The following is a 9,685-nucleotide window of genomic DNA, read 5'->3' as shown; positions in this document are numbered from 1 at the left end:
CTTAATAGATAGTAATTAATTATTTTAAATTATTTTGTGTACTTTTTTTTTTTGGTATACAAAATTATTTGTTTGGTTTAATATTTTCAATTAAGTAATATCTTAACCTTATTTAATTATATTATTTATTATTTGTGTGTTTAATTATTCTTTATTTAATGAATAATTATTTATTTTAATTAATTTCATAAATTACTTAATAAATACTAATTAATTATATTTACTTATCTTAAATAATTTTGTGGACTTCAAAATTATTCTGTGATAACCAAGTTGCTATGCATAGTGAAAAGGTTCAATCAAATGTCATTCAAACGGTGCTTGTCCTCATCTCAGTTTCAAGAGTTTCTCTCCAAACTTGGCTCCATTACCATTTTCGCATCAGCTTGAGGGGGAGTATTAGAATATGAACAGAGTTATTCCCTTCATTTATTGTTATGTTGGCTGAGTGGAGTTAGTTGTCTTGGGCTCTTCATGAGTGTAGCTTGGTATCTCTAATGTGTGCATAGTTAGCTATTGTATGAGTGTTTTTTATGTACCAGAGAAGCTAATTCTCTGTTTATGATGAATAAGAGTTTCTTCCTTCTTCTTTCGTGGATGTAGGCAAACTAAGCTGAACCACGTTAAACACTGTGTTTCTTTTTACTTCTTTCCTTTAATTTCTACACAAATCTTTCTCAAGCTTCAAATCCTAATCACAAGACTACTATGGGGCACTTATGACTTTATTAGACTTGGATACTCACGTAACTCGACCTAGGATTTTACGATTGGAATTTCGTTGCTTCATTTTTTTTAAATGTTTTGACACAAATTTCTTCTTTATATGTCAAGAGCACAAAAATGAATATAAAAGAACTCCATTAGAGACCAATCATTTTAACAAAAAAAATATATGCACTCATTGTCAATGTCACTGTCGGAGAATGACATGGTTATAATAACTGGACCAGCTTGTTCTTATTTGGAGTCGTTGGACCATTTTGTCTTCGTACCATCCTATTTGTCATTATATTGTAAAACCCCATTCTTAAATGGGGTAGAATAATTTTCACTAAATAGAGCGTATTTCTCAAAAATAAAACAAATTTTATTTATTTATTTTTATATATAAACTTGGTTCATATAAAATTGAATTGTTTGCCAAGCTCTAAAATAATGCATAAAACTTTGTGCAATTGATTAAGCTCTTACATATTAAGTCTCATGTCAATTAATTTGACAGAGCCAAAACGAGCTATTACATAATCAACGGCTGATAACTATAGAAGATAGAAAGCTTAATTAAATACCAAGCACGTAATTAACAGCCTAATTGGAAATAATTAGGTCCTGGAGTCCAAGGCCATTATGGTGCTTAGGTTCATTGGGTTCATGTACTTGGTAGACCCGGTCATAATTTGCTTCACAATTAGCCTGGTTGCTTTCTCAGTTGGATGAAAAGCATCCCAGAAGGCATACAGATTCCGATTTGGGCACAAGTTTGACGTCGGATTGCACTGTCCCATCCCATTGTAGGGTCCTTGGCCACAACATGCCACCTTTGCTGTCACAAAACCTGCATGAAAAATGCAGATGTGGGTTAGGTCAGTTGGTGAGTCCGTCTTATTACACTCAAGTTTGGATTTACCTTTTGATACATTAGTTTAATTTAGAATAATTTATACTATGGTTTGTATTTTTTTTTTTTTAAGTATGAAAATTAATTATTCGATTAATGAAACAAATTAAATTAATTTCAAAGGCTAATGATTAATTAATTAGAAGATTAGTTTTAAGGGCTTTGAGGACAAACCAAATTTCTGGGGGTTGGAGATGAAGTCCGCTTTCATGTCGAAGGCATTAGCAGTGACAAAAACATCTGAACCAAGTTGGGTGTTGAGTCCTTGAAGCATCTGGACCAGCTGTGGGTTGAAGATCGCTGCTGCCCCTTGTAATTCTGGATTGCACTCACCGTTTCTGCTTCTGCTCTGGGCCAGCTCGGATGGAACACAACCCAATGGGCCGGTACCGGTCACCAACACTCTTCGGGCTCCTAATTCGTATAGATTCTGCGAACAATTAGATTAGCGCACAAATTAGATTCCAAGATATGCGATGATCACTCACGCAAACTGTTGACCACAATGAGTCAACATATAGATTTTGCCATGTGGCACATAGTATGAGGGATGGTATGACACTGACTCATGTACAAATTGGCGATTCTTGACCATTGACGTATGCATGTCACAATGTATCAACGGTCAAATTTCGCTTGTACGTGTGAGAGCTAATATTAGTAAAATTCATAAATTTTAAATTTTTTACCATGAGAATTTTGCGGAACTCAGTGATAAGGTAACGAGAGAATTCGGGAACGGAATATTGGCGTGACCTTTGGGAGATAGGTGCCAAGAAATAGTTGTTAACAAAGTCATTGCCACCAAGCGTCATGAGGTAAAGTGCGCCATTCACTAGCCTTGTTGCCTGTGGTGCTCCGACAAGCGCCGTGAGCCGTTGTTGGTATTCTTGGAAAAGTTCAAACTGCCTATAGATCCTTATTACGGTAACCTGCATGATTAAATCAACTAATTATTCAATTAGGTTTTTCATTTAAGGGTTAATTAGGGTTTTTAATAAAATTTATGGTACCAGAAATTACGAATTAGGCAACGTGGCGTGATAATGTTCATGTGTTAAAAAGCAGAATTTGGACTTACAAATTGAACCCCAGTATCATTGAGGATTCCGATTCCTGCAGAAGCAAAATTTGCTCCAATAAGCAGCTTTTGTCCTGTGAGCTCGGGGCTCAAATATGGGAGCACGCGTTCAGATCCTATTTCCTCACCTATGTATACATACATTCATACATGTCACATAATTATGAGGGATATTATATAGTAATAAAATTAAACTAGTTAGCTAGCTAATTAAGATGGTGATGGTGGATGGTGATAGTACTGATAATGTCGGGGAGGTTTAAGCCGTTGGAGAAGCGGCCGGTGGGGCGGTGGGTGGGGAAATCGATGCCATAGGGAGGAGAGTCGGCACGGGCGGTGGTTGCTAGGTAGTTGTTGTTGCCACTGTCGACCAGTGAGTCCCCAAAGACAAAGAAAGCACGAGCTGCCACGGCTTGAGGTGCAAGCTCTAAAACTGCTCCCATTGCTACAATGAGAATTAGGACCCTCATGCTGCTAGAAGTTGACATGAAAACTAATGCAGGCATTTGCTCTCTTTGGCTTTACTTATCTTCCTTCAGTTGAGAGTTGTAGTTTTATAGAGTTCCTGTTGTGACTTGGGAGAGCTTTTTAGGTAGGTAGCACAATGAGAAGAGGCAAAAGCTGATGAAGAGAAAACAAGTCAAATCATATGATAAATATGAAAGAGATCGATCGAGGTTTGAGCTGCATTATGCATGAAATCATCAAAATAAAAACAGAAACTTGTGTTCTTTTGTGAGGGGAAAAGCAGTAATTAACATGAATTTTAACGCAAAATAAGGTATAATTAGAGGCTGAGAAAGGTGGGAATAAGTCGTTTTCATTAATTTTAATATGACAACGTAAATTGTCACACTTGTTCTTGTTCTGTTGTTGGTTTGGAATTGTAGATCACTCACTTAGCTTAGACTGTGCTAGCTAGCCACCCAGCTTGGTCAATAATTAATTAAATATCCAGGCAGCTGGGCGCCATGTGAAAAACATAAATGGGCTGGCTTGGAGTAGCTGAAATCTGTCTAACTCAATCTCTCTCTCTCTCTCTCTCTCTCTCTCTCTCTCCAGAGAGTTGGGGAGCTAGGGTTCTGTTTACTTGCAAGAACGAGTCAATAAAGCAAGCAATATATATCTATAGACTGCAATTCAATGTATACATATGATGAAACATTCTATACTATTTTATCGTTAATTCATCTGTAATTGTCAGATAATCATTAATTAATGTGAAGTACGTTTATAATAACATCGTGATTACTGATTCACATTCCGCCATAATATCGTAGTTATCTAGTAATTGATGTTGTTAATGCAAGTATACAACATAATGTGTATATATATATATATATATATATATTAACATGGAGTGATGAGTTATTGTAGAACCAAACAAACCGGCTAATTAATAACATAAAACCATGTTTTCTTTTCTTATCGACTGTCAAAAGGTACACTGAAACAAACTAGTACAAGAACATTCATGCTCAGCCTCATATTATAAGTACATTTATTCATATTTATGTTGTTCTTGTTCTTTTTTTTTTTGGTTACTTAAAAAAAAAACATTTCTTGATTTTTTATAGTCAAACAAAGGCCACTGGTTAAGTGTTCGGCCACGTTAATCCCAACTTATTTTAAGGCCATTAAATTCCTCTGTCGACATATTCTTCATTGCCACCGGAAAGAAGATCTGATTAAACCAAATCTGATCCGAAGTAATTTGACAAGATGTTTTTCAATTGTGGAATTTTTTATTTTTTTTTTATTTTTAAAAAAAGCCACCAACAACTTTTGGAGTTATAGCCCCAGTCCAGCTTATATATATTTTAAAAGAAAAAAGAGATTCAGCCCAGCACAAACGTATGAGAATTTCAGCCAAGTTTAATGGGCCCAATTCTAAAGAAACCATGACTTCTGTAATTTATTGTTCACACTTGTCTAATTTAATATTTTCTCTCATGATTTTATGCTAACCCGCTTTGATAACACGAAGAAAATTGAGATTCCACTCCAAAATCAATTCGCAATAGGAGAAGTAGTTCAACTCCTTAGAGCATGTCCACCGCAGCCCATTTGCCAAGGCAAGAGGCCCCTCCCCCAGCTAGGTTTGAACCTCCAGCGCAGAAAAGAGAGCCCAGTCAAGTCCTGAGTCCCACCAACCGGGGCAAGCCCAAGGGCAGATCTTACCTGGGCTTTAGGCCGAAGGCGTTGACGTCAGAGAGTTAAAAAAATCCAAAAAAATAAAAAAAAAACCAAAAAATTATGGATGTTTTCCCTATAAATACATAACAATTTTATTCATTTTCTACACTAAATCCTCATACAAACTCTTCTCCATCCAATATTTATAAATTGTAAATATTTGTAAATTGTAATCATTTTTTTCTTGCATTTGTAAATTGTTTATATTTTCTTCCATATTTATTTTTTTCTTGCAAAATCATTTTATTTCTTGCATTTCTAAATTGTTTATATTTTGTTGCATATATATTTTTTTTCTTGCCATTGCCCTTGCCTTTTAGGGTGGAACCAAAAAAGGCAATACTGCCACTATTCACATGAATAGTAGCAGCCCTTACCTTGTCTTTACCTTAGTCTTTTGGGGTGGACATGCTCTTATAAGCCCTTGCTAGGTTTCTTTTCCAATATGGAACTTTCTACTTTCACATTCTCATAGTTTATTATACAAAAAGTTGCCTTTGATGTATTTATAAGGTCAGGTGGATGTTACTTCCCCATATTCAAAAATTAAATTCAAATTCGTACTCAAAGTCCATTTAAATTTTTACTAGCAGATTTGTATTTGTGATATTAACTTTTTTTTAATATTAAAAAATGGTCAAGTTTTATTTATTTTTATTAATTATATCTTGTAAAGTTATCAATATGCGTGCATGAATGATTGTCAATCGTGGTTGTTCCGGGAAGCAAGGATACAAACACATTCTGGCAGCTGGGGAATTTCAGAAGCACATTACAGTTGGTACATTTCTACAACACATTTTGAAAGTCGGTGAACTTTTTAGGTTTAGGGCCTTTTTTGAAGGCCCTGAACTCAAAATCCCTTGTCAAAAATCAGTTACTGCACGGGAAAGGAAAAACAGAAAACGGAGACACAAAAAAAACAAACAAACAAACCACAAAGCAAATACGCGAAGGAAAAGCACCCAATTTGCCACAATCTCCACCTCCCACTGAGCGCGCGCCATAGCTGATTAGGGTTAGGGTTTTCAGCTCTAAATTCATCTCCTCCAGAGAACCAAGAATGCGTCGTCCCACGTGCTGCCACATATCCCTAGCTTTCGTGCTCAAATTCCTCAACTTTCTTCAAGCTTTCATCGGAGTTTCAATCTTAGTCTACTCGGCATGGATGCTCAACCAGTGGAACAATCACATTCCGGTTGTCCCACAACCTTCAGCTCCTTCGCCAGACTCTTCGTCTTTCTCCTCCCTCTTGTTGAGCTCCGAAACGGCCAAGACTTCTGATCAGATCACCCCTTTGAATTTTGCTGTTCATTTGGTCTCTGGGTTCGATGAGGGATTGGGATTGAATTCATTGAAGCTTCCCGCGCCTTGGTAATTTCAAATTTCCTAACTTTATTTATATATATATACAACTCTGTGTCATGTTTGATTTTGGATCAAGTTCGGTTTTTTGTTATTTGTTTTTTTTTTGGGTTCTTTGAGCTGGGTACCTGAAGGAAGTTGCTTTCAGGGTTTTGATTTTGATTCAGTAATTATGAGTTTGGGGATTCTTTTGGGCTGTGGGCAGGGGTCTTGAATTTTCGTTGATTAGATAACATTAAATGCTCATGTATCTCGTTTGGTTGAAGACAAGTTTCTAGAGGGACTCCTCAGATTGTTATTCATTTGATGCTTTTCTTGATGGCAGGTTTATCTACACTTTTATGGGATTGGGCGTTTTGATCTGTTGCATTACTTTCATAGGTTGTATTGCAGCTGAATCAATTAATGGCTGCTGCCTGTGTTTTGTATCCTTAGCCTATACATTTTGCACTATTTTCAGCTGAGAAACTATTCTGCTTTCTTTACTATAACTTTTAAAGTCTTTGATTAATCTTTCTAGACCCTTGAAATGACAAGTTCATAATTTGTGAATGCTCAGTTTGGTTGCTTATTAGAAGTATTAAGCTAACAAAAGGAAGAAACTAAAGTAATAGTGTTCATTTTACAAGTCCCCTGAAAACAAAAGGCTTCAGCTTAACTTTGTCATTCCCCCATTTTCTTTGGTTGGAAAATTTTGTATCTTAGAAACTAGATGACTAGTTTCCACTGCGTATACTGGGGTCCAGACAAAGTAGTGGGGGATTTGAATATACTTCATAATAAGAAGCTTTACCACAAGCACTAAACTAAATGGTTTTGAGGCATTGAACTTGATGTAAAGTTTCACAACAATTTTTTATATGCTGTGCAAGTTGAGTTGAATGAACTTGATTTTCAATCCACAGTTTCTGCATTACATTCTGTGCCCTATCTTTTTCTTAACTGTTCAAACATTTCAGTACACAATACTTATTACAGTACTCACTCTACTAGAAGCAGCTTTGGTGGCATTCATTGCAATTGATCATCGTTGGGAAAAGGTGCTTTTCTATAAAGAAAAATAAACTCAGTTATATGTGTGCGTGGGATTTCATCCTTCGGTTTAGCCAATCAAAGTAATATGTTTCTTTATACCTTTACAGGATCTTCCATTTGACCCAACTGGTGAACTTGACAGTCTTCGATCTTTTGTCCAAGATAATATTGACATCTGTAGGTGGGCTGGGCTCGCTGTCATCATATTACAGGTATCCTGTAGCCCATTATAGTGATAACGTTTATTGTTCTCTTTATAATTGCATAGGATTAAGATCAATTTCCCTCTTCCATTTACATAATATCTTCAAAATTTGGACCTTTAGATGAAAGCACATTGAATGGCCTAAGACTGATTACCTTCGGTGACAGCTTTTCAACAGTTTCTCAAAAATATTCTCCCATATGTCATATGTCATAGCTTACAAATTGTGTCTAATTGACTTGAACCAATTACATAACTCCTAATTGTATGTGATTTAGAGATGCTTTAGAGTTATGTTTCATCAGTGAAGATGACTATTGCGAATAACTTTTTCCGGTGCAGATGTCCAATTTTTGCTTTCCAGGATCTGTTTAATTTTGTTTTTTGTTTGAAAAGTACGGACTGCATTTAGCATTTCTATCGATGTTTATGGAATCTGGTGCTTGTGTTCTTATACTCAACTTTCTTGAAACATCAGGCTTTATCTCTACTACTAGCAATGGTTCTTCGAGGCATGGTTTCTACTTGGAAAGCTGACTATGACGTTGAAGATGATTATGATTTTAGGGGTAGAACTAGGGAGCCATTGTTAAATAACCAGTTAAGCCAAGCGTCTGGATCAACCAAGGGTGATGGGAGAGGGACTCATTCTGACATTTGGAGCTCACGGATAAGAGATAAGGTAATTTGTTTGAAGATTGCCATAATCTACAAAGTTTATACTTTGATCCCAATTTAACAGTATTCAATCTTGATTTTCATATCTTGTCAATATGAATGTCATTTTCTTCCCTAATCACAGCGTTCTTGTACTTTGTGCAGTATGGGTTGAACGCTGTGAATCAGAATGCATCAGCAAGTTCGAAATCCAAGCAGTGAAGTTAGTTGAAGGTTTTCCATCATACAGATCAGGAAAATCGATTGGCAACTGCCTCTAATTTCCATTGATACTAAAATGTATATCAATTTTCCTTTGCTTCAATCCATTTCTCTTCTCTTTTTTAAATGTTGTGCTGGAGACAAAGTTGGGGTGTATGTATGTATATAACTCTTCAAAAGTGTGGTTGCTTGTTGCCAGCTTTTGCCTTGTATCAACTGAGCATGTTTCTGGTAAGATGCTAATGTTATTAATTGTAAAAGTAAAAAGCTTGTGATTCATATACATTCGTGAGTACTAAGATAAAACAAAACAAGAAAAACATGACATTTATACTGTGCATGCCATTGTAGGTGATAGATTCTCTTTGTCGTCCCTTTCATTTTCATTTTTTCCCGTGAGCCTGTGGATTCGTTCAGCTGTCAAGAAGTGCATGCCGATAAGATTATAGTGTTATTATTTGATTCACGGGATATCTTTTGCCTGTCCTCACTATAACTATTACTACTACTTTTCCAGTACCAGTACCATGTGGTCACCATTCTTCTTATTTTTCATTCCTAATTAAGAAATGCCACCAAGTTCTTTGATTATTTTTTCTATTTTTTTTTTTTCACTATATGATTGGTTGGAATTTGGAAAGGTAACACAGAAAAAGTGGACTTCAATGATCATATGACTGTGGAGGATGATTTGGTTCTCAGTTTCAAAAGAACCTGCAATTCTCTCTCTCTTTTCCTCTCTCATACCAAAATCTTTGTCCCTTTCATCATGCCTTTTAGTAGGAGAAGAACTTACATGTAACGGGGCACTAACTCTGTGGACTACCACGGTTGGCCTCGACAAACTTATTATTGCACTTTGATTTCTGACTTGTGAGGAATGTACATCATTTGTCTGCCAGCTATAGATGTTCCTTCCTAATTTACCTATCTGATACATGACATGTTCTGTTGGTAATCATTTGTCTGGTCACAATCTGAAATGTGTACATAGAAATTGAACCATTTTCCCTTAAGGGCTCAGTTGAAGTATTTTCTATGTTTAACCACCACAACATTAAATTAAAGCCACAGATAAAAGAAAATTTGGTTGGTCTTAAAACAAGTTCCAACCACACTAAGACAAATTTGATCACATATTATTATTTAATTATTTAATTATTTAATTTGGGAGGTCGCCAATGCTTTATTTTGAAGCATACAGAATTGCACCGACCGACAATGAGGTCAAATAAGTGGTGTATTTTACCCTTTTACCCTCATGCACGTTAACTATAAATTTTAGAGCCGAAAGGAGAATCTT

At 35.9% G+C, this 9,685-nt stretch overlaps 2 protein-coding genes across 2 annotated transcripts; one reads left to right on the top strand and one right to left on the bottom strand.

Annotated features, from left to right (window-relative positions):
* Positions 1-1,068: 1,068 nt before the first annotated feature.
* LOC103334361 (GDSL-like Lipase/Acylhydrolase superfamily protein) lies at positions 1,069-3,309 on the bottom strand. Its single transcript, XM_008237318.2, has 5 exons — positions 2,944-3,309; positions 2,703-2,830; positions 2,311-2,553; positions 1,796-2,051; positions 1,069-1,558 (listed from the first exon to the last, which is right to left on the bottom strand). The coding sequence occupies exons 1-5, from the start codon at positions 3,206-3,208 to the stop codon at positions 1,326-1,328; spliced, it is 1,125 nt and encodes a 374-aa protein (XP_008235540.2). The 5' UTR covers positions 3,209-3,309; the 3' UTR covers positions 1,069-1,325.
* A 2,352-nt stretch (positions 3,310-5,661) lies between these two features.
* Positions 5,662-8,665, top strand: LOC103334362 (tetraspanin-18-like). Its single transcript, XM_008237320.3, has 6 exons — positions 5,662-6,272; positions 6,589-6,688; positions 7,223-7,303; positions 7,406-7,510; positions 7,982-8,185; positions 8,326-8,665. The coding sequence occupies exons 1-6, from the start codon at positions 5,962-5,964 to the stop codon at positions 8,380-8,382; spliced, it is 858 nt and encodes a 285-aa protein (XP_008235542.1). The 5' UTR covers positions 5,662-5,961; the 3' UTR covers positions 8,383-8,665.
* The last annotated feature ends 1,020 nt before the right edge of the window (positions 8,666-9,685 follow it).

The sequence above is a fragment of the Prunus mume genome, linkage group LG6 (genome assembly GCF_029339155.1).
Source record: "Prunus mume cultivar Tortuosa linkage group LG6, ASM2933915v1, whole genome shotgun sequence".
Taxonomy (NCBI): domain Eukaryota; kingdom Viridiplantae; phylum Streptophyta; class Magnoliopsida; order Rosales; family Rosaceae; genus Prunus; species Prunus mume.
The sequence above is the reverse complement of the archived record's forward strand: the minus strand, read 5'-3'. Positions and strand labels throughout refer to the sequence as shown.

Coding starts and splice junctions, on each gene's coding strand:
- LOC103334361 (XM_008237318.2), bottom strand. CDS start 3,208: ATGCCTGCATTAGTTTTCATGTCAACTTCTAGCAGCATGAGGGTCCTA. Junction 2,831..2,943: donor AAACCTCCCCGACATTATCA/GTACTATCACCA, acceptor ATGTATACATAG/GTGAGGAAATAGGATCTGAA. Junction 2,052..2,310: donor AGTTCCGCAAAATTCTCATG/GTAAAAAATTTA, acceptor AATTGTTCGCAG/AATCTATACGAATTAGGAGC.
- LOC103334362 (XM_008237320.3), top strand. CDS start 5,962: ATGCGTCGTCCCACGTGCTGCCACATATCCCTAGCTTTCGTGCTCAAA. Junction 6,273..6,588: donor TTGAAGCTTCCCGCGCCTTG/GTAATTTCAAAT, acceptor TCTTGATGGCAG/GTTTATCTACACTTTTATGG. Junction 7,511..7,981: donor TCGCTGTCATCATATTACAG/GTATCCTGTAGC, acceptor TTGAAACATCAG/GCTTTATCTCTACTACTAGC.